This window comes from Dendropsophus ebraccatus, chromosome 13 (assembly GCF_027789765.1).
Source record: "Dendropsophus ebraccatus isolate aDenEbr1 chromosome 13, aDenEbr1.pat, whole genome shotgun sequence".
In the NCBI taxonomy this organism is placed as follows: Eukaryota; Metazoa; Chordata; class Amphibia; order Anura; family Hylidae; genus Dendropsophus; species Dendropsophus ebraccatus.
The window spans coordinates 7,540,481-7,566,070 of NC_091466.1; the positions used below are offsets into that span (position 1 = coordinate 7,540,481).

Here is a 25,590-nt window from a genome sequence, read left to right on the forward strand (position 1 = left end):
GCCCCTACTCCAGTTCTAGGTCATCCATCTTCTCTGAATTGTTTATAGTATGACCCTCTGCCAATGTCTAACTATATTTTTCTCGGACTCTCTATAGAGACAGATGTGGGAGTTGACCCTGAGACGGGTGAGCGCGCCATGGAGTAGCGTATGATCCTCTGGTGACCACAGGAAGGTTAGATGAACAGTGAGAACATTAATCCTGTGCATGGCCGCCAGTGAGGGTGCGGACATTGTGCTGTCGGGGACAGTGACAGATCATCTGCTTCTTGGACATCGGCCGTAGTATGGGGAACAGGCCAACTTTCCATCACGTCAGACGGCGCCGCATACAAGATTCATGATGATTTATCAGACTTCATGTTACATGCTGACTATAAGCCATTAATCAGACCAGCAAAGGAATCATTGTTCCCCCTGGCAACCAGTCAGAATGACATTAAGCTCTGGTTGCTATGGGCAGTACGGCCTGGACAGAAGAGGACACCATGTGGGGATTTCTGCTTATGTTTGGGTGGAGGGAAATGGGAGGGTTTTTTTCACTTGTGACAGAAAGGTGACATTTATCTATTTCGTATTCTGAGAAGCAAGGATTGGTTGAGGTCTCAGTGTTGTGACCTCTTTGATTCTTAGTTATAACTAGGAGAAGCGCACGGCAGCATACATCACCTGATCCGACTCCGTTATAAGTCTATGAAGCCCATCCTGCCTGGAGTAAAGTGCACGACCACATGCTGCACCCGCCTATAACCAACACGTGTAACACTGTAATTCTCAGTGTGAACACAGCCAGACCAGATACTTGTATCTTAGGCTACAGATGGGAACACTCTGGTTTTATAGTGTGAAAAATAAAAAATAGAAAAAAAGCACTTGATGGACTTTTTTTTTTTTTGACTCTTTTACTCTTCCTTTTCAATGTTAAAAAGACAGTGTCATGGCTGCAGTAAAGTGATCTGTGCAGCATTGCAGCGTCATGTGACACCGGCAGATAAATGAGACAATAGCAGCTCCCTGTGGAATGACCTCTTGACAGGTCGCAGAGCGCGCTCAGTAATGTCTCATTCATATCTATTGCCATCTATGTCCATGAGACTTGCCGTAAAGCATGTCACTAAATCAGGCAAGATGGCCGCCCCCATAACAATGTACAAAAAGTGAAATAAAAAAAGATTAGTCAGAAAAAAAACCCAGATTAGAATAAAAGAACAAGTTTTAGTACCTGACTCTAATCAGTAAAAGAAAATTTAGGTGACACATTCCCTTTAAATTGTAACAGTCATGCTGTCCGCTGCCGTATTAGAACCGAGTCCCTCTGTTAATCCGAAAATTTGGGTCTCCTTGGATACCAACATGCAATTAAACCAACACACACAACCCCATTGGATCCAACAGGTCAGGCACATTGCGGCCTAATTGCATGCTGGTATCTAAAGAGACCTTACATTTTTGGTATAATGGAGAAACTATTCAGATTTGGCAGCGGGCAGCATGACAATTTAAAAGAATTGGGTTTAATGTCCGTTTACTGTATAGCTGTGGCGACCTTGTTTGACTGCAGCTCAGGTCCCGTTCAAGTGAATAGCAGCTGAGTTGTAGTTATCGCTACACAAAGAATGGGGGCAATAGTGCGGGTGCTGGGTGACAGCTGCCCACTGATCAGTGACTATCCTGTGGATCGCTCATTAGTCCATTTTGCCTGGAAAACCCCTTTAAGAAAATAGAAGAATTGCCCCCCAGTGAGTGTCAGATATACTGGACATGGCCTTATAGAGAGGCAGAGGACATAGTAAGGTATATGAATCTGCCCAAAACAGTGCAACACAGAAAGGGCAAGACACCCACAAATACAGCAAACGGAGGAAGAACCAAGAGGAGAGGAAGGGAAGGTCAGCGGCTCATGTATGACAGGATATAGATGCATACAGGTAGCTAAGAGTATTGAGGAAGGCAGTGTATCACTGGGTATGTAAGGTCATAGATGTATCCGAACCTCAGAAAGGAACCAAAAGTATCCGGGCTGATCGGAAAGAAGAGTATGGTCTCTGTGCCCAGGTGGGCACTCCTGCCAGATGGTAGCCAGGCAGTCTCTTATTCGGCCATCCCAGTGTAGTCCCACCCCCAGGGCACTAAAACAACTTATTACAGAAGAATTAAACTCCTAATAACCCAGAAATCCCAGTCCTAGGGTGGCAAAAAACCACAGAGGTGCCAGACACGATGGCAGAAGGTTTGGGGGCTAGCTACTGACCCATGTGCCCAGCATATGTATAGTGACTGGGTGAGTATCCTTATACTCCAATCACACCCAGAATTTAGCAGCTTACTATTATAGCTCCTCTATAGTGCAGAGTACAACATCCCAGAACATTGCAGACCCTACAGGGAACTAGGGGGTGCCGCAGCTTTGGATGTGACTGGAGTAAAGGGCCTTGTCAGAGGGGCAGACTATGTACTGGACCAGCACTTGTAGGAACGCCCATTCCTGGTAATTGGTTGATGTTAATGAGACGGCGAGAAAGTGAGAAACAAGTAGTAGCTGGATTGTAGACTGATCAGATCTAACGTTCACTGTTATCGGCCACTCAACACCCTGTGTAACTGCGAGGTCAACAGTGAGGAAATCAAAGGGCCCCGCGAGCGATCCCGCAATTGTTCTTGTGGTCTGGTCTACACGACCACAGAATATGAGATGGTTTACAAAATGGATGGGGGACCTTCGGCCCTTCAGCTTTAAAAAACAAACAAACTACAATTCCCATGATGCCTGGACAACTAAAGCTTTGGTTCTCTAGGCATGATGGGTTTGTCAGCAGTTGGAGGGCTGAAGGTCCCCCGTCTATAAGATCAGGACTCGCTATAGGGACCTACACACTATATACTTGTTAGAGGGACCCACTCGGCCCACATCCATACATACCTGTGATGACCAGAGTGCGGCCATGCTTCACACCTCACAGGCACACACAGATTTACAAACTTGTCTTTTTATTGAAATCAAATTTAAAAAAAAAATCCAAAACAAAATCATCATCATTATCATCCAGCGTTTACAGATAAAGCCAAAAATACAAATAAAAGAACCCAAAACAGAAAAAAATTCAAGTAAAAAGGATATATAAAAAAAAAAAAAATATATCAGAAGGAATGACCTGAACACAGCAAGGAGATCAGCCAATCAGAGGCCTAGGAGGTCACGTGACATTGGTGGCAAATATTTTACCTTTTGCTTTGCTAGTATTGACCTTGTTATATAGTGTCTCCTCCAGTCACATCCAGAGCTGCACTCAGAATTCTGCTGCTTACCAACAAATCACTTCTCGGAGGTCCCATGATTCTTTGTTAGGTGAAGTAGTCAGAACCCTGCAGCAGAACGTGACCTGCCCAGACGCTGGACAGCTGATGGTTTTCATATCCAGTACACAGGATATGGGAGTTAGGTGAAGTGTAGCTGCAGCTTTAGATGTGACAGGAGTATAAGATTTGTGATGCTTCACACTGATCAGCCATAACATTGAGACCACTGACAGGTAAGGACAATGGCACCGGTCTGGGGGGGATTTATTAGGCAGCAAGTGACCGGTCAGGCCTCAGAGGTGATGTTAGAAGCAGGAGAAATGGGCGAACGTAATGTGACGTCTCCAGAGCGGTATGTAGTGGTCAATAACGCCCAATAGTGTCCAAGGAAGGACGTCCGAGGACCAGGGCCATGGTTAGTGGGCCAAGGCTCACTGATGTGTATGGGGGGTGAAGGGGCATTACAGTACAAGACGTCACAAGATTGGTGGTTTCAATGTTATGGCCGATCAGTCCGTCACTGTGTTATAATCCTGACCTATAATGGTTTCAGGATCATAACAAACAAGGACTGAACAAGAATAGCAAAAATACAACAGGAAGCGGCAGATGCGGAACATACTATAGAGCAGTGGTTTCCAGCTGCTGCAAAACTACAACTCCCAGCATGCTCCAAGCATGTGGAGGGCTGGAGAGAACTATGGGCCGATCCTGAAGATCTCCAGCATGGTGTTAAATAAAGATTGGGAATTCAAAAGCATCAAGTTTCACAGAACACACTGGTCGCCATGGAAGGGTCCTGGTTGCCTATGGCAACTAACTACAGATCAGCTTTCATTGTCCAGAGTAATTAAGAAAATGAAAGCTAAGCTGTGATTGGCCACTAGAGCAGCCAATCAGAATTGCTATCGGTAACCAGGACAGTACTGGCACTAGGCTCATGGATGCAGTGATTGGCGGGAGGAGGTCACATGTGCGTTACTACCGCGAGGAAGAAGGCAAGATTACTGGAAGATGGAACCTGATGACAGGATAAGTGAGCAGATGACGTGGCGTCTTGTGCGTCACCCGGAGGGGTAGATGAGGCCGATCATCACAGATGATACAACTGGGCCTGTAAGTCCCTGAACTGGCGCCAACACACCCGGGTTATTGCTGTGTGACGTCAGGATGTGCAAATGTCGTCAGCCGCCGCTCCCGGCCTTTAGTTAATGGGCTGATAGTTGGAGAAAACTCGCTTCTTCATGAACGATACCACAATGGCGCCTACAATCAGCAGCACCAGCGGTATCCCCAGCACCACCGCCATGATACAGATGACCAAGATGGAAAAAGAGTCACGAGGAGGAGCCCCATACCCGACCAGGACCGACCTGCAACCAGAAAAACTTCATTACCATAATGCGGGTACAGGACACCGACACGGCGGCACTGGGGGGTACAGGACAGCGACACTGGGGGTACAGGACAGCGACACTGGGGGTACAGGACAGCGACACTGGGGGTACAGGACAGCGTCACGGCGACACCGGGGGTACAGGACAGGGACACGGTGATACTGGGGGTACAGGATAGGGACACGCTGACACTGGGGGCTACAGGATAAGGAAACACCGACATTTAAGGTGCAGAATAGGGACGCGCCGACACTGGGGGTACAGGATAGGGACGCGCCCACACTGGGGGTACAGGATAGGGACGCGCCCACACTCGGGGTACAGGATAGGGACGCGCCCACACTCGGGGTACAGGATAGGGACGCGCCCACACTCGGGGTACAGGATAGGGACGCGCCCACACTCGGGGTACAGGATAGGGACGCGCCCACACTCGGGGTACAGGATAGGGACGCGCCCACACTCGGGGTACAGGATAGGGACGCGCCCACACTCGGGGTACAGGATAGGGACGCGCCCACACTCGGGGTACAGGATAGGGACGCGCCCACACTCGGGGTACAGGATAGGGACGCGCCCACACTCGGGGTACAGGATAGGGACGCGCCCACACTGGGGGTACAGGATAGGGACGCGCCCACACTGGGGGTACAGGATAGGGACGCGCCCACACTGGGGGTACAGGATAGGGACGCGCCCACACTGGGGGTACAGGATAGGGACGCGCCCACACTGGGGGTACAGGATAGGGACGCGCCCACACTGGGGGTACAGGATAGGGACGCGCCCACACTGGGGGTACAGGATAGGGACGCGCCCACACGGGGGGTACAGGATAGGGACGCGCCCACACTGGGGGTACAGGATAGGGACGCGCCCACACTGGGGGTACAGGATAGGGACGCGCCCACACTCGGGGTACAGGATAGGGACGCGCCCACACTGGGGGTACAGGATAGGGACGCGCCCACACTCGGGGTACAGGATAGGGACGCGCCCACACTCGGGGTACAGGATAGGGACAGGATAGGGACACGCTGACACTCGGGGTACAGGATAGGGACGCGCCCACACTCGGGGTACAGGATAGGGACACGCCCACACTCGGGGTACAGGATAGGGACGCGCCCACACTCGGGTTACAGGATAGGGACACGCTGACACTCGGGGTACAGGATAGGGACAAGCCCACACTCGGGGTACAGGATAGGGACGCGCCCACACTCGGGTAGAGGATAGGGACGCGCCCACACTCGGGGTACAGGATAGGGACGCGCCCACACTCGGGGTACAGGATAGGGACACGCTGACACTCGGGTACAGGATAGGGACGCGCCCACACTCGGGGTACAGGATAGGGACGCGCCCACACTCGGGGTACAGGATAGTGGCACACCGACACTGGGGGCACACTCACCATCCCAGGAATTTGTTTTTCTCGTAGAAGTCGCCGTCTGCGATCCCATAGGACACATTCAGGACCTCCATGTTGTAGTGGTCGCTCAGCTGTTCCCCGTAGAAGGCCTGGATAATCCTGGGCACCGGCCGCGTCTCATTCATGCTCTGGGGTTCGTACACAACACACGGGAGGGCGTCTGATCTGCTACCACCGACCGACCCGTACGCAACAGACTTCCACTGGAAATAGCCAAGAGCATGGCTGGCATTGGGGGCATCCGGCAACAGCTCTATCACCTGCGGGTAATCACACAGCATGTCACCTGACCATATCAGGACCATCACCAATATCACTGCCAGGGACCAGCGCCTCCTACCTCAAAAATAGTCGGGGTGTACTCATCATCTATGGAGCGGACAGAGCGCACCTTCTTGCGTCCTGACTTCTTCTCTACTGTCACCATCTCCAGAGCGTAGCGGGAATTGTTCCCCCGAGGATGAACCCCTGAGATCGTGAACTCCAGCTTGGTGCAGTTGGCGGTGTGAAGGAGCCGCGGCGAGGAAGCGTCACGTCCCGCTCTGTCGTACGCAGATACCTGGGGTGGGGGAGAAAGCTAGAGGTCAAGACTGAGGAGGAGTCTACGAATGATGAAAGTTGCAGGATGGTACATGTAAAAAAAAACTGAAGTTGCATAAAGGTGGAAACATCAAATTCTTAAAGGGATAGTTCACCAAAAATGTTTTCTTTCAAATCAGCTGGTGCCAGAGATTTTTAATTTACTTATATTAAAAAATCTCCAGTCTTCCAGTACTTATCAGCTGCTGTATGTCCTGCAGGAAGTGGTGTATTCTCTCCAGTCTGACACAGTGCTCTCTGCTGCCACCTCTGTCCATGTCAGGAACTGTCCAGAGCAGCAGCAGCAAATCCCCACAGAAAACATGGACAGAGGTGGCAGCAGAGAGCAGTGTCAGACTGGAGAAAATACACCACTTCCTGCAGGACATACAGCAGCTGATAAGTACTGGAGGACTTGAGATTTTTTAATAGAAGTAATTCACAAATCCCTGGCACTTGCTGGCACCAGTTGATCTGAAAGAATTTTTTTTTTTGGTGAACGACCCCTTTAAAGGGGCAGAATAGGATAATGATGGACGCCATATGTACTCACCTTGAAGCTGATGCTTCCATTACTGAAGCTGCCACTGGGATCAGATTCGTCGGCTCCGGTCAGGCGGAAGGAGAAGGAGGAGGAGTTTACGGTGTTGTTGGCGTTCTCCCACGCGAAGCCGGACAGGTCATAGGGGGGATAGAAATACTTCTCTGCGGTGCCGGTAAAGTTGGCCGTGTTGTTCACATCTTTATACTCAAATATCTGCGGATAGAAGGCGGACATGTGACTATGTGTCAGCTGACCAGGCAATGCATTATGGGACAATGAGCAATGTTACCATTCAGGCCTATAGGAAAGCTGGGTGACAGCTAAGGGTTTTATCAGTGAGGTGCGTACCCTGGTGAAGGTGAGGGCGGTGGAGTAGAGCACGCTGTCAGCCGGTTCAATGGTGATGGCTCCGTGCGGGTCCGGGGAGAGCAGTTTGGTCCAGTTGACTCGCAGGTCACTGTGCTGGGTCTCTGTGTATATGAGCAGGACTGTGGGGGCCCCGATGGTGCTCCAGACGTAGTGGATGGTGCTGCCGTTCCCCACCGCCCGGGTGTGCAGCAGGTTCACCGACGAGCTGGCATAGCCGGGGTTAAACTGCAGGTAAATCTATGAAAGAGAAAACGTCATTCAAGATGGAGGATCCCTACATGTAATGTGACCCCCTCAGGGACAGGAGCGGACCCCTACATGTAATGTGACCCCTCAGGGACAGGACCCCTACATGTAATGTGACCCCTCAGGGACAGGACCCCCTATATGTAATGTGACCCCTCAGGGACAGGAGGGGACCCCTACATGTAATGTGACCCCCTCAGGGACAGGACCCCCTATATGTAATGTGACCCCTCAGGGACAGGACCCCCTATATGTAATGTGACCCCTCAGGGACAGGACCCCTACATGTAATGTGACCCCTCAGGGACAGGACCCCTACATGTAATGTGACCCCTCAGGGACAGGAGGGGACCCCTATATGTAATGTGACCCCTCAGGGACAGGACCCCTATATGTAATGTGACCCCTCAGGGACAGGAGCGGACCCCTATATGTAATGTGACCCCTCAGGGACAGGACCCCTATATGTAATGTGACCCCTCAGGGACAGGACCCCTACATGTAATGTGACCCCTCAGGGACAGGACCCCTACATGTAATGTGACCCCTCAGGGACAGGACCCCTACATGTAATGTGACCCCTCAGGGACAGGACCCCTACATGTAATGTGACCCCTCAGGGACAGGAGGGGACCCCTATATGTAATGTGACCCCTCAGGGACAGGACCCCTATATGTAATGTGACCCCTCAGGGACAGGACCCCTACATGTAATGTGACCCCATCAGGGACAGGACCCCTACATGTAATGTGACCCCTCAGGGACAGGAGCGGACCCCTATATGTAAGGTGGCCCCTCAGGGACAGGAGGGGACCCCTATATGTAATGTGACCCCTCAGGGACAGGACCCCTATATGTAATGTGACCCCTCAGGGACAGGACCCCTATATGTAATGTGACCCCTCAGGGACAGGACCCCTACATGTAATGTGACCCCTCAGGGACAGGACCCCTACATGTAATGTGACCCCTCAGGGACAGGACCCCTATATGTAATGTGACCCCTATATGTAACGTCTGAGGGGTCTCTAGGACTGTGCGGAGAGACATGGTGCTGGTGAGCCGCTCTCTCCCCTCCCTCACATTAGGTGTTAGAGTTGATTCTCCATATAGCAATACAGCAGCCATATATATATATATATATATATACTGTATACACTTCTGTGATATATATTGATGTAACCAATAACTATTCATCTAGTTATATTTGGGGAAATATCCAGAGATTATGGCTTAAAAGAAGCAAGAGTTAAATGAATACACAGAAAATCCTTTCCTAATAAACGCTGCTGTGTCAGTGAGATTTCTCCGGCCCTCAGCAGCCTGCAGGCCTCCAGCTCCTACAACTCCCAGCATGCCTGGCACACTAAGCTCCTGTCTTGGCCGTCTGGGCATTGTGGGAGTTGTAGTCCGGCAGAGCTGGAGGTCGGCACCCGGCTCACCCTGAGGACGCTGCTATCGGCTCACGTGACCAGTGGGCGGGGTCACGGCTGGGGGAGGGGCCTGTGGGCTCCAGGGTGATGAGTCAGCGACAGAACAGCTGAAGTAAACACCTGATCTCTTCCTCCTCCTCCCCTCCCCTCCCCTCCCCCCGGGGTCCCGGCCGCACACACAGGGGAAGCCCACCCCGACCTCCGAGTCCCAGTCCCAGCAGGGTAAGACGCCGTATACACCGTAGAACTACAGATTCCAGCACAACCACAGCGTTTCCCAGGCGCCTCAGCCTCCCCCACCCGGGACTACAATTCCCAGCCTCCCCCAGCAGAGCAGCACGAGCCGCAGCTCCTCAGCCACAGGCAGCCCGCCCCCGGGGCATGCTGGGAGTTGTAGTCTCCCCACACTAGCGGCCCCCGCTGTGCTCACCTGGCGGGTCTCGTCGTCCTCAGGGCTCCCCCGGGCCCCCAGCACCCCGACCAGCAGCAGCAGCAGCCGCAGCCAGACCACCGCACACATGTTTACCGTCCAGCACCGGCGCTTCCGGCCGAGGCATGTGACTCGCAGTCAGCTGACCGCAGCCAAGGGGGAGGAGCCCCCGTTCTTAAAGGGGAAGCGCGATGTTAGAAATTGGAAGGTTGCGATCCGCAAAGCCCTGACAGCATCCTGAGCTGGGAGATGTATGAGCACCGGTGCGGGGAGCACAGGGACTGTCACCCAGCAGCCTCCTGGGGAAGAGGTGGAGCCTGGTTGCTATGGGCAACAGCCTCACTTTGTGTCTTGCCTGTAGCAGCACTACAATGGCTGCTGAAGCATGCTGGGAGTTGTAGTTTCACCACACCTGCAGAGCATTATCTTAGAGCGGGGATGGGGCGGCCTCAGACCTCCAGCAAAACTACCACTAAAGCTTTGGCTGCCCAGGCATGATGGGAACTGTAGTTTTGCAACAGTTGGAGGGCCGAAGGCTCCCCTCCCCCTCCATAGCGGTGTTATTTAGCTGTTGTCGCTGTGGGTGGAGCCATTGATGATCACATGACAGGTGATGAGGATGGTCACATGATGTAGGCTGAGGCGCTGGATCTAAGGGTGTATGGCGGCTTCCTCCTCCTAGACACGGTTAGCTCTGACAGACAGATGGCGGGGGAACCTTACATCAATGGGACCACTCACAACATGGCGGATACATGGAAATGTAATGTCTTCTTACACAGCGCCCCCTTCTGGCCATGGTGGTGACTGGTACTACAGCTCAGCCCCACTCTGATGATTACAGAGCAGACTGGGAATAAATAGTAACCCTGGCGGCCACACTAGCCACTTGTACTAGGGACCATTCCTTCCGTAACCCCGATGTGTGGCTCAGGTAGTCACTCCTGGCACAGGGTAAAAGACAAGAGGGGAGCGCTACCTTGTGATCACATGACATGAACACAACACAAGGCAGCATTACGTCTAACGGCCGTCAGCGAGGTTACAACAGTCTCCACACATCTGGGGGACGGATTATTGGTTGCACACAACGTCCCATCAACATTGTCACTAAACTTGTCTAAAACTCAAAGTTGCACAAGTAAACACGCGGGGGTCCACTAATGTAAATGGCGGCATCTCCCTCCTCATTCCTGGGGCCTGAGGACCGCACCTGGGGTCTTCTCAGCACAGTGTTGTGGATTATTGAAAGGTTATAATACCATAGATAAAAGCTCCTGTATCCGGATGAGACGCTCTGGTGGACGGGGAGGACTCCTTCCTACCCACCTCCTGCAGGGCAGTGCCCACCACCAGCTGTGCCTTACTGTACCATAAACCCCTCCATGTATACACAGTGCCCCCTGCTGGAGGATTGGGACACTACACATTCCCCCTATAAATAATCCAGATCTCAGACAAGACTCATTTTGAAATGAAGTTTTATTTTTGTGGGGAACAGGAAGCACGCCGACTTGTGGGGCGCCCCTCCCAGTTTCCCTTCATGCCCCCATCCTCTCAGACAGTAATAAATACAAAAAAACGTCTTGTGCCGGAGTGCAGTATACACACAAGACACAAAGTATCTGCGTCTGCCGAGACGTCTCCTCAAGTGCTGGAAGCGCTCCCCGGAGGGATCAGCAAGTGGTGGGTCCCGTCATGGTACATGATCACTCCTGAGGGTTCTCCGGGGCGGCCGGCGCTGCCTTCCCATGATCATCTCCCTTCCTCTTGTGGCCGGACACAATGTCATCAATACGAAGCAGCAAGATGGCGGTCTGTGGGCGGCAGAGGACAGCGGTCAAACACTTGTATAGCTCATCCACCCCCCCATACTATGACCCCGGTACATGATGTCACTACCATCTATTCTACAGGACGCAGAGACCTCAGCGCCTTCTTACCTCGACAGCCGTTTTATATGTTTGCAGTTTCACAGCTAAGGGCTCCCAGATTCCCAGGTCTTTCATATCCGCCAGCACCCCGCTCTCTCCATCCACGCCCCAGCTCTGGCAGCCGTCCTGGGTGTGTTTTGCCTGTAAATAACAGTAGATGTTGATGAGTATAGGTTCCAGCCATCTCCCTGTGGCAGACATCAACCCCCCACCCCAGGACCCGGCCATAACCCTGCAGCAGCCCCCCTGCCCCAGGACCCGGCCATAACCCTGCAGCAGCCCCCCTGCCCCAGGACCCGGCCATAACCCTGCAGCAGCCCCCCTGCCCCAGGACCCGGCCATAACCCTGCAGCAGCCCCCCTGCCCCCTGCAGCAGCCCCCCTGCCCCAGGACCCGGCCATAACCCTGCAGCAGCCCCCCTGCCCTAGGACCCGGCCATAACCCTGCAGCAGCCCCCCTGCCCTAGGACCCGGCCATAACCCTGCAGCAGCCCCCCTGCCCCAGGACCCAGCCATCATCCTGCAGCAGCCCCCCTGCCCTAGGACCCGGCCATAACCCTGCAGCAGCCCCCCTGCCCTAGGACCCGGCCATCATCCTGCAGAACCCCCCCATCACCCTGCAGTAGCCCCCCTGCCCCAGGACCCGGCCATCATCCTGCAGAACCCCCCCATCACCCTGCAGTAGCCCCCCTGCCCCAGGACCCGGCCATCATCCTGCAGAACCCCCCCCATCACCCTGCAGTAGCCCCTCTGCCCCAGGACCCAGCCATCATCCTGCAGAACCCCCCATAACCCTGCAGCAGCCCCTTGCCCCAGGACCCGGCCATAACCCGGCCATAACCCTGCAGCAGCACCCCTGACCCAGGACCCGGCCATCATCCTGAAGTAACCCCCCCCCCCCCCATCACCCTGCAGTAGCCCCCCTGCCCCAGGACCCGGCCTCACCCGCAGTGATGTCAGCACCCGGATAGTGCTGGCTCCGCAGTTCTGAATCAGCGTCCTTGGAATGACCTCCAGAGCCTGAGCCACGGCGCGGTATGGCCACTGCTCCACCCCAGTCATGGTCTTGGACTTCTCAGTGAGGACGTGGGCTACACTCATCTCAGCGGCGCCTCCTCCTGGCACCAGGTAGGGGTCAATCATCACATTGCGGCAGACCTGCATGGCGTCCTGGAGGTTGCGCTCCACTTCCTGCATGGAACACAAGATGGATATATATTATATTCTCCATGTAGGACCTATGGAGAGGACGGTAAAATGGGACGCTATCTGCATATTTACTATACATGACAGTAGGGCTGGGCGATATGGCCTAAAATTTATATCACAATATAATTTGATGCATGCACGATATAACGATATATCACGATATATAAAAAATTTTTTGCCAGTCATCAGCCCTCCCCTATGCCGTCAGCCCCCTTTGTGCCAGTTATCACCCCCCCTTGCCAGTCATCAGCCCTCCCCTGTGCCATCAGCCCCCCCTTGTGCCAGTCATCAGCCCCCCTTGGCAGTCATCAGCCTTCCCTTGTGCCAGTTATCACACGCCTTGCCAGTCATCAGCCCCCCGTTGCCAGTCATCAGCCCCCCGTTGCCAGTCATCAGCCCCCCGTTGCCAGTCATCAGCCCCCCCCCCCCCCCCAGTGCCAGTCATCTCCCCTCTCAGTTTTCCAGCCATTTCATGTGCCAGCCATCATGTCCCCCCAGCCAGGGCCATCATCAGCCCCATGCCAAGCCATCTGCCGCCCCCGACCCCTCTGCTACTTACCTTTCCTGCAGGGCTGGCTGATGGAGTCCGCGAGGCGAGACGGGCCGCGTCTTCTTCCCAGCATGCACTGGGAGACCTGACGTCACACGCATCAGCGCGCTGACGATGCGTGAACGGAAGGCCCTGCAGCGCGGTACCACGGAGCGGTAAGTGAGAAGCTTATTCACTACCGCTCCGTGGTATATCGCGATATGCCAAAAATCTATATCGTCAACCGAATTGATGACGATATTTTGGCATATCGTTTATATCGCCCAGCCCTACATGACAGTTTGATTTGTTGAATACGTCTCATATATATATATATATATATATATATATATATATATATATATATATATATATATATATATATATATATATATATATATATATATATATATATATATATATATATATATATATATAAATAATTCCTTCCCCCTCCCCCACAATATTTTGGTTCTTTAGGAGGGGACACAATGGTGACGTTTCCCAGTGATAGAGCTTTAGCATCGGACTGTCTTAATCTAATAGTATAATCCGCATTCTTAACTTTTAGCAAGGCACAGATGTAATATGTCCCTCTATTGTACAACACTTCACTACAGGTTTCTCTAACTACCTTTGCCGCCCTTTTTATACCACTATATCACACTATGAAATGCAGATAACAGGTTATTAATCACAGAAATCACTATGATAGGTCATACTGTATGGTTATTGTTACATTGTAAGCTTCTTTTTCTTCACTATACTCTCATACGTATAGGTGGGAGACAGTATTATTTATGTGGAACAGTTGTGTATACTGATGTAAACGTATGATTCAATTTTTTTATATATTTATTCTATCTGGATACTCTGTTGCTACTACTATTTTTATTGGAACTTTATGTATTAAACAAAAAATATTGTGGGGGAGGGGGAAGGAATATTATATTATAGATAGATAGATAGATGTACCTTGGATTATGAGCGTAAATTCGTTCCGGGGCCATGCTTGTAATCCAAATCACTCTTAAACCAAAGCTTATATTTCATAAGAAATCATTGAAATGCAGACAATTGGTTCCACACCCCAAAATAAGGATTTAAAAAAAATTCTGAACAACATGTAGAAGAGATGAAACCAACAATGAGAAACAGCTGGATATGTGATATATAAGTTACTGTACAGTATAGCCATCAGCATGTGGTATATTATGTATAGTAACTGTATAACCCTGATAACACAGCAGCTGGATATGTGATATATAAGTTACTGTACAGTATAGCAATCAGCATGTGGTATATAATGTATAGTAACTGTATAACCCTGATAACACAGCAGCTGGATATGTGATATATAAGTTACTGTACAGTATAGCAGCATGTGGTGTATAATGTATAGTAACTGTATAACCCTGATAACACTGCAGCTGGATATGTGATATATAAGTTACTGTACAGTATAGCAATCAGCATGTGGTGTATAATATATAGTAACTGTATAACCCTGATAACACAGCAGCTGGATGTGATATATAAGTTACTGTACAGTATAGCAATCAGCATGTGGTGTATAATATATAGTAACTGTATAACCCTGATAACACTGCAGCAGATGGATATGTGATATATAAGTTACTGTACAGTATAGCCATCAGCATGTGGTGTATAATGTATAGTAACTGTATAACCCTGATAACACAGCAGCTGGATATGTGATATATAAGTTACTGTACAGTATAGCCATCAGCATGTGGTGTATAATGTATAGTAACTGTATAACCCTGATAACACAGCAGCAGCTGAATCTGTGATATTATAAGTTACTGTACTGTATAGCAGCATGTGGTGTATAATGTATAGTAACTGTATAACCCTGATAACACAGCAGCAGCTGGATATGTGATATATAAGTTACTGTACAGTATAGCAGCATGTGGTATATAATGTATAGTAACTGTATAACCCTGATAACACAGCAGCTGGATATGTGATATATAAGTTACTGTACAGTATAGCAGAATGTGGTATATAATGTATAGTAACTGTATAACCCTGATAACACAGCAGCTGGATATGTGATATATAAGTTACTGTACAGTATAGCAGCATGTGGTGTATAATGTATAGTAACTGTATAACCCTGATAACACAGCAGCAGCTGGATATGTGATATATAAGTTACTGTACAGTATAGCAGCATGTGGTATATAATGTATAGTAACTGTATAACCCTGATAACACACAGCTGGATATGTGATATATGTTACTGTACAGTATAGCAGAATGTGGTATATAATGTATAGTAACTGTATAACCCTGATAACACAGCAGCTGGATATGTGATATATAAGTTACTGTACAGTATAGCAGCATGTGGTGTATAATGTATAGTAACTGTATAACCCTGATAACACAGCAGCTGGATATGTGATATATAAGTTACTGTACTGTATAGCAGCATGTGGTGTATAATGTATAGTAACTGTATAACCCTGATAACACAGCAGCAGCTGGATATGTGATATATAAGTTACTGTACAGTATAGCAATCAGTATGTGGTGTATAATATATAGTAACTGTATAACCCTGATAACACAGCAGCAGCTGGATATGTGATATATAAGTTACTGTACAGTATAGCAATCAGCATGTGGTGTATAATGTATAGTAACTGTATAACCCTGATAACACAGCAGCAGCTGGATATGTGATATATAAGTTACTGTACAGTATAGCAGCATGTGGTGTATAATGTATAGTAACTGTATAACCCTGATAACACAGCAGCAGTTTGTAGATACAGGATGGAACTGCAGATCCGCATAATGCAGTAGCGTAGTAAAACAGGCTAGAATAGAGAAGCAGGGCTGCTGTCAAAGGTCTGTGTGGTCACATGACAGCAATGGGGGGGGGGGGGGTCAGCATGGACCAAGCAGGATGTGAGAATCACAGAGCTGTGCAGGAGGACAGTGACAGAAACTGTAAGTGTAAGCGCAGGCACATTATAGCAGCAGTGTATATAGCTGAGTGTAAGTGCAGGCACATTATAGCAGGAATGGAGAGGATGGGAAACACAAGGACTGACAGAGACTGCAGGGAGCAGGAAGGAATGAGCAGGGCAGATGCGGGCACAGTATAGCAGAATATTCGGTCCAGGGAGAGAGGGATTACAGCTATGGCAATATTACCCACACAGTCCTGTCCCCTGATGCAAGCCCCAGCCTAAAGGATCTGCTATGATTTGGAAGGTGAGGGAGACTTCCTGGGTCAGAGTACAGTGCTGTAGACCACGCTATGCAGACCATGCCTAGGGCTGGGCGGTATACCGCAAAAATACCGATACCGTCACTGGCGTCGGTTAACCGACCTCAACTTAGCCAGGACGGTATCTGCGGTATTTTTGCTTTCTATCTCCCTGTTAGAGTGCCCCCTCACTGCGCCCATCCTGTGAGCGCGCCCCCCGCACACACGCACGCCGCCTGGCATTAGCGCTGTACATTATGTGCAGGGGCGCTAATATCAGAGCGGGAGGTGGTGGAGGAGCAGCAGTGTAAGAAGGCCCCGCCCCCCGCAAGTCCCGTCCAAGCGCCCGCCCTCCTTACCCGTCCGGTCCCGTCTGAGGCTCCTCACCTGTCCGATACCACCCCACCCCCAGCGGTCCAGTCCCGTCCGATGCCCCCCACTGGTCCCGTCCTGTCCGAGGCCCCCCACCTCTCCCCTCCGAGGCTCCCCCCCCACACACCCGGCCGGCGAACACTGCCCATGTTTTCCTGTGTGTGCAGGGACGCCGGCGTGTCAGAGCTGGAGGAGCAGCATTTGGGGGCGGCTGTCCTGTACTTCCCTAAGTAACAGTACAGGAGTGTAGCATAGGAGGAACGAATGGGCTGCAGCAGGCAGGATAAGTTATAGGAGACATCCTGCTGCAGCCCATTCATTCCTCCTATGCTACAGCCCTGTACTGTTACTAAGGGAACTACATTTCCCTGTATAGTAATACACCCCTATCCGCCACCTTGTATAGTCATATACCCCTGTCTGCCCCCCCCTGTATAGTCATACGCCCCTGTCCGCCCCCCATATAGTCATACACCCCTGTCCGCCCCCCCCGTATAGTCATACACCCCTGTCCGCCCCCCCCCGTATAGTCATACACCCCTGTCCCCCCTCTGTATAGTCATACACCCCTGTCCCCCCCCCCCCCCCGCTGTATAGTCATACACCCCTGTCCCCCCCCCCTGTATAGTCATACACCCCTGTCCCCCCCTGTATAGTCATACACCCCTGTCTGCCCCCCCCTGTATAGTCATACGCCCCTGTCCGCCCCCCCCTGTATAGTCATACACCCCTGTCTGCCCCCCCCTGTATAGTCATACACCCCTGTCTGCCCCCCCCTGTATAGTCATACGCCCCTGTCCGCCCCCCATATAGTCATACACCCCTGTCCCCCCCTGTATAGTCATACACCCCTGTCCGTCCCCCCTGTATAGTCATACACCCCTGTCCCCCCCCCTGTATAGTCATACACCCCTGTCCGCCCCCCATATAGTCATACACCCCTGTCCCCCCCCTGTATAGTCATACACCCCTGTCCGTCCCCCCTGTATAGTCATACACCCCTGTCCGTCCCCCCTGTATAGTCATACACCCCTGTCCGTCCCCCCTGTATAGTCATACACCCCTGTCCGTCCCCCCTGTATAGTCATACACCCCTGCCCGCCCACCCCGCCTGTATAGTCATACACCCCTGTCCGCCCACCCCGCCTGTATAGTCGTACACCCCTATCCCCCCTGTATAGTCATACACCCCTGTCCGTCCCCCCTGTATAGTCATACACCCCTACCTCCCCTGTATAGTCATACACCCCCATCCCCCCCCCACTGTATAGTCATACACCCCTATCCCCCCTGTATAGTCATATACCCCTATCCCTCCTGTATAGTCATACACCCCTGTCCACCCCCCGCCTGTATAGTCATACACCCCTGTCCACCCCCCCCGTATAGTCATACACCCCTATCCGTCCCCTGTATAGTTATACACCCCTGTCCGCCACCCCTGTATAGTTATACACCCCTGTCCGCCACCCCTGTATAGTCATGCTCAGTGAGTTTTTTACTTTTTTGATATTGACAGTTTTTCATAGCAAGTGGGTGTGGTTTGCAAAAAGGGGCGTGTCATAATTATCGTTACCGCGGCTACATGTGCGATTAATCGCGATATTGATTTTGGCCCATATCGCCCAGCCCTAACCATGCCCCTCCTCCACTCCCCCTCCCACCCAGTACAGGGAGCTCTTAAACCAAAGGAATGCTCTTAATCTAAGTTACAATTCTTAAAAACAGTGAGGTCTTTTCGGAAAACGCTCTTAATCCAAGTTACCAAGGTACCACTGTATATGTTATTGCACACTGTAAAAGGGGCTGCAGATGGTGGTCTGACAGTCAGGAGGCGTACTCACCGCCAGGATCTCCTTACTGGCCCCCCGTAGCATAATGGTGCAGGCCTTGGGGTCTTTGCATTCTGTGATAAATGTGAAATACTCATCACCAATCTTCTTGATCTCAAAGAGTCCGGCACCTGTTCCCACATCCTCCTCCCGCAGCTCATCTGTGCGGCTGGCGATACGAGCGCCACATGCCCTGGGGGAGGAGAAGTCATTCAGCCAAACATCTGCACAAACACCCGTCCCTTATGTGACCAAGCACTGGCCCCTAACATGAATGTGGGGGCGCCTTGGCGCTGACATGACCCCGACACCCCTAATCCTGGCCTCATGTCACTTTACCTGGCTATTCTGTTGTTGTCAGTCTTGCGCACCCTCCGGATGGCGGTGATGTTGGCTTTGACCAAGTAATGCTGAGCAAGATCTAAAAGAGGGAAAAGCACAAAAGGTTATACTGGGGGTCTCCATCCATCAGAGATCAAGATCAGTCACTGCACATGGTCCACAGAGCGCCCCCTATGGCTGTAGGTGGTGATGTCTTAGGGTTCTCATAGGCTTCAGGGTCATTCGTCCTTGGAGACACTAGAGATGGATAAGGGGCCAGGCAGTCTAGACTCCCCCATCCCACTACAGTCAGCCTCTTCCCTGCCTGAAGCAGCTGATAACAGAGAGCAATAGCCCAAAATGCAGTTGCATGTCCTCAGGAGCCTCGCTCTTACCGGAGATTCCCTTCTCTGTGATCACCAGGTCAGGCTTCAGTCTGATGATATCCTCACAGATCTGCTGGATATATTCTTCTTCCATCTGCAGGATACGGGCGAAGTCCTCCTCCCGGGTTATCTCGATCTCAGTCTGTGGGGTCAGACCAGGAAAGTGTTATATGCGGACCCTGTGATCACCATGCCACACCGGTGTACCTGCAGTGACCACTAGGGCATGCAGATTTCTATGTCAGTGAGCTCCCCCTAGTGGTGGCTGCATACACCCAGTGTCTCTAGCGTGTCTCCTCCTCAGCATGGCCGTACCTGGCTCTCCCCCTTCTTGTACTCCAGGGAGCAGTCCAGGAGGACGATGCGCGGATTCTTGATTAACCTCCTCATCTTGGGATGTGTGACGTCCTTGTTCACCATGACACCGCGCAGGACACACGACTCCTCGATGATCCCACCTGGAATCTGGTGATGACAAAATGTATATCAGCAGGAGGAATCAGCGGCTGGACGCATCTGGGCACCTGGGGCCTCACGTCTCCACAGGACTCACCTTCTCCACCTTGGCGTACTTCTTGATGTCAAACTCCTTCCTGCCGTTCTCCTCAAACTCCACTGTCTTTACCGCGTCCAGAGCAATGTTGCAGGCCATGTCCGCCCAGCGTTTGATGGCCTTGGTGTTGACGGCGCTGTTTATGATCTTCAGCATCAGCTGCCGGTCACTTGTGTCCACAGGGGTGCTGTAAACAGAGAACATGGGGTCAGCACCTAATCTTAGCATACCTGACCCTCGCGGGACAAGGGGCATGTGGTGAAATGTGACATTATAGGCAAATAATGGGAATAGGGTGGACTATTCCTCATGCAGAGATACTACGTATATTAAAGGGGTTATCCAGCGCTACAAAAACATGGCCACTTTCCCCCTACTGTTGTCTCCAGTTCAGGTGCGGTTTGCAATTAACTGCATTTACTTCAATAGAACAGAGTTTCAAAACCTGCACCCAAACTGGAGACAACAGTAGAGGGAAAGTGGCCATGTTTTTGTAGCGCTGGATAACCCCTTTAAAGCAGAAGTCCTGAGAACATAAGAATCAAGGACTACTCACCTCTCCCTGTTCCTCAGCCGCGCTGTGTAACAAGCCTCTCCCCTACAATGTCGTCATAACTCGGGGGCTGGGGGGAGATCCCCGACCTGGCTGATGGATTGCCCCCTCAGCCAGTCAGTTACTGCAGTGGTGTCCCTCCCCAGTCACTGACTGGCTCAGCGGACAACCAATCATGCGAGTCATGACGTCTCTAAAGCAGGAGATTTCCGAGGCGCGAGACAGAGCTATGGAGGCACGGGGAGAGGTAAGTAGAGCTTGTTTATTATCTTCCACCTTGCTGGAAAATTTTAAAGCGAATGTACCAACGGGTGAACGGAACAGCGACGTACACGGGAATCGGGCCCTGGTTCAAAAAAAAGGACTGCGGCACCAGCTACTCCGCACTGGGGCCGTTCTAAACATGGGTAATACTTAATACATGCGTAATACACGGGTGACCTGTAATAGCAGCATCAGGGGGTGACAGCTTCAGTGTGACCTGTAATAGCAGCATCAGGGGGTGACAGCTTCAGTGTGACCTGCAGTAGCATCATCAGGGGGTGACAGCTTCAGTGTGACCTGCAGTAGCATCATCAGGGGGTGACAGCTTCAGTGTGACCTGCAGTAGCAGCATCAGGGGGAGACAGCTTCAGTGTGACCTGCAGTAGCAGCATCAGGGGGTGACAGCTTCAGTGTGACCTGCAGTAGCAGCATCAGGGGGAGACAGCTTCAGTGTGACCTGCAGTAGCATCATCAGGGGGTGACAGCTTCAGTGTGACCTGCAGTAGCAGCATCAGGGGGAGACAGCTTCAGAGTAACCTGTAATAGCAGCATCAGGGGGAGACAGCTTCAGTGTGACCTGCAGTAGCAGCATCAGGGGGTGACAGCTTCAGTGTGACCTGCAGTAGCAGCATCAGGGGGAGACAGCTTCAGTGTGACCCCCTGCAGTAGCAGCATCAGGGGGTGACAGCTTCAGTGTGACCTGTAATAGCAGCATCAGGGGGTGACAGCTTCAGTGTGACCTGTAATAGCAGCATCAGGGGGAGACAGCTTCAGTGTGACACCCTGCAGTAGCAGCATCAGGGGGTGACAGCTTCAGTGTGACCTGTAATAGCAGCATCAGGGGGTGACAGCTTCAGTGTGACCTGCAGTAGCAGCATCAGGGGGAGACAGCTTCAGTGTGACACCCTGCAGTAGCAGCGGACAAGTGATCACCTGATCTCCTTCAGGGTGGTGATCATGTCGTCCAGGGCCTTACGGTAGGCGCTGATCACCACAGTTGGATGCATCTGTTGCTCCAGGAACTGCTCAGCGACAGCAAGCATCTCCCCAGCTGTGGAGAGAGACAGAAGAGCAGGCAATGAGAACTGCCGAGACCACAGACACCACCTGAGATGTTAGATGATGCTGGACCCACCCAGGATGATGACTGACGTGGTGCCATCTCCAACCTCCTCGTCCTGCGTGCGGCTGATCTCAATCATGGATTTGGCGGCCGGATGCTGCACTTGGATCTATAGGAGACGTGAGGTGAGACATTATACCGCCCCCTACCACACATCTAACATCACACTCCCACATAACACCACGAGAAACACAAGCCAGGTCCGGCTCACACAGCTGAGTGTAGCAGCGCTGTCAGGGCAGGAGATCAGCTGCCTGTACTTACACACTGTAACAAACCGGACACTGCCTGTACAGCAGGAGGATAGCCGTATAATAAGGGGGTCCTGCCCCTCACCCACCTCTCGCAGAATGGCATTCCCGTCATTGGTCATCACAATTCCTCCCATAGGATCCAGCAACATCTGAAAAATAATGAGGATTTATTACGGATGTCTCTGTGCAATGACGGAAAGCTGACAGTCTGGGGGGCACTCACCTTCATCATGGCGCGAGGTCCCAGACAGGTGCGGATTATGTCTGCGATGGTCTGCAAGAGACGAGAAGCGGTCAGGAAGGAGGGGGAACTCGTCCGGGATGTGATGAGGAGGGGACATACTGACATCAGCGGTCAGGGGCTCGCCCGGGATGCGACAGGTAAGGGACATACTGACATCAGCAGCTATGGGGGCTTGTCCGGGATGTTACGGGCAGGGGACATACTGACATCAGCAGCTATGGGGGCTTGTCCGGGATGTTACAGGCAGGGGACATACTGACATGAGCGGTCAGGGGCTCGTCTAGGATGTGGCAGGTAAGGGACATACTGACATCAGCAGCTATGGGGGCTCGTCCGGGATGTGACGGGGAGGGGACCTAATGACATTAGCAGCTATGGGGGCTTGTCCGGGATGTTACGGGCAGGGGACATACTGACATGAGCGGTCAGGGGCTCGTCTAGGATGTGACAGGTAAGGGACATACTGACATCAGCAGCTATGGGGGCTCGTCCGGGATGTGACAGGTAAGGGACATACTGACATCAGCAGCTATGGGGGCTCGTCCGGGATGTGACGGGGAGGGGACCTAATAACATCAGCAGCTATGGGGGCTCGTCCGGGATGTGACGGGGAGGGGACATACTGACATCAGCAGCTATGGGGGCTCGTCCGGGATGTGACGGGGAGGGGACATACTGACATCAGTGGTTGTGGCCTTGTCCATGATATGACAGGGAGGGGACATACTAAGCTTGGTGGTTGGGGGTTCTTTCAGGATCTGACAAAGAGGAGACATACTGCACTTGGTCGGGGGCCTCATCCGGGATGTGACAGAGAGGGGACATGCTGACATCAGTGGTTGTGGCCTTGTCCAGGATCTGACAGAGAGGGGACATGCTGCACTTGGTCGGGGGCCTCATGCGGGATGTGACAGAGAGGGGACATGCTGCGCTTGATGGAGGGCCTCATGCGGGATGTGACAGGGAGGGGACATCCTGACATCAGCGGTCAGGGGGGATGCACTTACCTTCGCTGCATTTATGTTCCCGGTCTGGACCTTCCTCCCAGACTCTCTCTTCATGTTCTGACCTGAAAAACAGATCCCATTATGAGAGGGGGCAGGATGTGACCCATGATGCACCTCACCTCCGTGGGCTGCCAGACACCATTACACCGGTTTACTCTGCCACTTTTCTCCCTTCCTGCCCAACAGGCAAAATCTGCTTACAGCCAGCGGCCACATCCATCATGGCCTCACCCTGATCACAGCTGAGGGTTTGTCACAATTGAACAGTCTCTAATGGTGCGTTTGCACAGAGAGATTTATCCGACAGATCTTTGAAGCCAAAGCCATGGACAGACTATAAACAGGGAACAGGTCATAAAGGAAAAACTGAGATTTCTCCTCTTTACAAATCTACTCCTGGCTTTGGCTTCAAAAATCTGTCAGATAAATCGGTCTGTGTGACCCTCTCTGGACTCCTGCCTGACACAAGGATAGGTGAGAGGTTTGTGCTGGACTAAACACACTGCAACAAACTCTCAGCTGTGAGAAGTATCCGGTCTGAGCGCTTCCATTCACTGACAGCAGGCAGAGATTGGGACATTGAGGCATGCATTGTGCACAGGGGGGCACACAGGTAGTCACCCACTTATGAGCCAGGCTGGTTGCTAGGCAACAGCACAGTCTCAGAGCAGATGTAGCTGATGTGGAGCTCCCCTTTAAGAACACATTATACAGCTGTATAACTCTACAGAAGAGACCACGTGACTGATTCCTATCCAGACTCATTTATACTCTAGGGTAAGTGCACCAGTGAGACTACATAAGTGTAGCGGCTCCTGTCCCCGCATCTGTGGCCCTCAGGGGCCCGCACTATGACTGAGCGGATTCGCTCTCTCGGGGCCTCCTCTCTGTCAGGCGGGAGTCCAGGCCTCGGCGCGGAGGATACTCACTTAACACGAGTACCGGGCGGCCCATCATCTTGGCGGCGGGCGGAGGAGACCACGGAGCCGCCAACGGGAAGAAGATTCTGGAGAAAGAAGGAGCTAGAACCGCCTCCTGAGCGCACACTAACCGCACAGCGCCGCGCCTCCAACCAATAGCAGCTTAAGCCGCCGCGTCTCCACCAATCGCCGCATAGAGGGCGGGGCTAGAAGGGCTAGGCTGCGCAAGCTTGGTTGGCGTCGCACTTGCCGTTGAAGCCGCATGGTAACAGTTTGGGTTGTACGCATGCGCGAAGGTGACAGATTACACTGGATGCCGGGAAATGTAGTCCTTGCGCTTAGTACTATGTTTACGCTGAGTGTAGTAACCTAGGAACCCTGAATGTGCTCCATAGACTAGCGATGGCGCTTCGCTTTGCATGCTGGGAGTTGTAGTTTTTGTGCCAATTAGCGGGCTACACCTTCACATGACTAAATTAGGTGAAGATGCTGCAGTCAGTGTGATGCATGGGGAGAGGGAGCTGCAGACAGTAGCTGAACACTGACACCTAGTGGTGACATCAACTGATACTGGATCCTGCATTAGGAGAGCGGTGGGGTGCCCTGAGGCCTCAATGGTTGTCATGGAAACGGGATTAATGTGGCGGCCAATATTGTGGAAACACAGAGGAGCGACAGACACTACACCCGCCATGTCAATACAAATCTGCTTCTACTCACATGGTGCGCTGTAATGTCGCTTTTGATGTGTTGGCTGCTGAGACCCCCACTGATCATTATAACGGGATGAGAGAAGCGCTCGGCTTGGCTCTTCCCACAGGACTGCCCATAGACTTTCTATAGAGTCCGTCTCCTGCGATCGCCGGGGGTCTGATCACCCCGATCCACAATGATCAACACTTCTGTCATGTCTGACGTGTCACCGGGGACCATCCAGTCATAGCGCCATGACAGCCTGGAGACCACCATAGCGGCACAATGAGGGTATTTGTGGCCGTCTGTCAGGGAGGACGGAGCAGTAGTATTTCGGTCCGCCCTTTATCCAACCGAAACCAGGAATGGGTTATAAGCACAGAAAGTGGGCAAAAAGGCTGCCGGAAATACCGTGTGTG

The 25,590-nt window shown here is 51.9% G+C and overlaps 2 protein-coding genes across 2 annotated transcripts; both read right to left on the bottom strand.

The window, feature by feature from the left end:
• Positions 1–3,816: 3,816 nt before the first annotated feature.
• On the bottom strand, positions 3,817–9,877 carry GLMP (glycosylated lysosomal membrane protein). The gene is made up of 6 exons (XM_069949300.1): positions 9,732–9,877; positions 7,601–7,858; positions 7,262–7,465; positions 6,470–6,688; positions 6,112–6,389; positions 3,817–4,670 (listed from the first exon to the last, which is right to left on the bottom strand). The coding sequence occupies exons 1-6, from the start codon at positions 9,819–9,821 to the stop codon at positions 4,502–4,504; spliced, it is 1,218 nt and encodes a 405-aa protein (XP_069805401.1). The 5' UTR covers positions 9,822–9,877; the 3' UTR covers positions 3,817–4,501.
• A 1,318-nt stretch (positions 9,878–11,195) lies between these two features.
• Positions 11,196–24,603, bottom strand: CCT3 (chaperonin containing TCP1 subunit 3). The gene is made up of 14 exons (XM_069949298.1): positions 24,488–24,603; positions 23,559–23,620; positions 22,531–22,581; positions 22,394–22,456; positions 22,066–22,162; positions 21,864–21,981; positions 20,114–20,300; positions 19,876–20,025; positions 19,570–19,702; positions 19,193–19,274; positions 18,866–19,046; positions 12,610–12,855; positions 11,675–11,806; positions 11,196–11,548 (listed from the first exon to the last, which is right to left on the bottom strand). The coding sequence occupies exons 1-14, from the start codon at positions 24,513–24,515 to the stop codon at positions 11,441–11,443; spliced, it is 1,638 nt and encodes a 545-aa protein (XP_069805399.1). The 5' UTR covers positions 24,516–24,603; the 3' UTR covers positions 11,196–11,440.
• Between the last annotated feature and the right edge of the window lie 987 nt (positions 24,604–25,590).

Coding starts and splice junctions, on each gene's coding strand:
- CCT3 (XM_069949298.1), bottom strand. CDS start 24,515: ATGATGGGCCGCCCGGTACTCGTGTTAA. Junction 23,621..24,487: donor CCGCCCGGTACTCGTGTTAA/GTGAGTATCCTC, acceptor TCTGTTTTTCAG/GTCAGAACATGAAGAGAGAG. Junction 19,047..19,192: donor GACAACAACAGAATAGCCAG/GTAAAGTGACAT, acceptor CTCCTCCCCCAG/GGCATGTGGCGCTCGTATCG.
- GLMP (XM_069949300.1), bottom strand. CDS start 9,821: ATGTGTGCGGTGGTCTGGCTGCGGCTGCTGCTGCTGCTGGTCGGGGTG. Junction 7,859..9,731: donor AGGACGACGAGACCCGCCAG/GTGAGCACAGCG, acceptor TCTCTTTCATAG/ATTTACCTGCAGTTTAACCC. Junction 6,689..7,261: donor ATGGAAGCATCAGCTTCAAG/GTGAGTACATAT, acceptor CCCCCACCCCAG/GTATCTGCGTACGACAGAGC.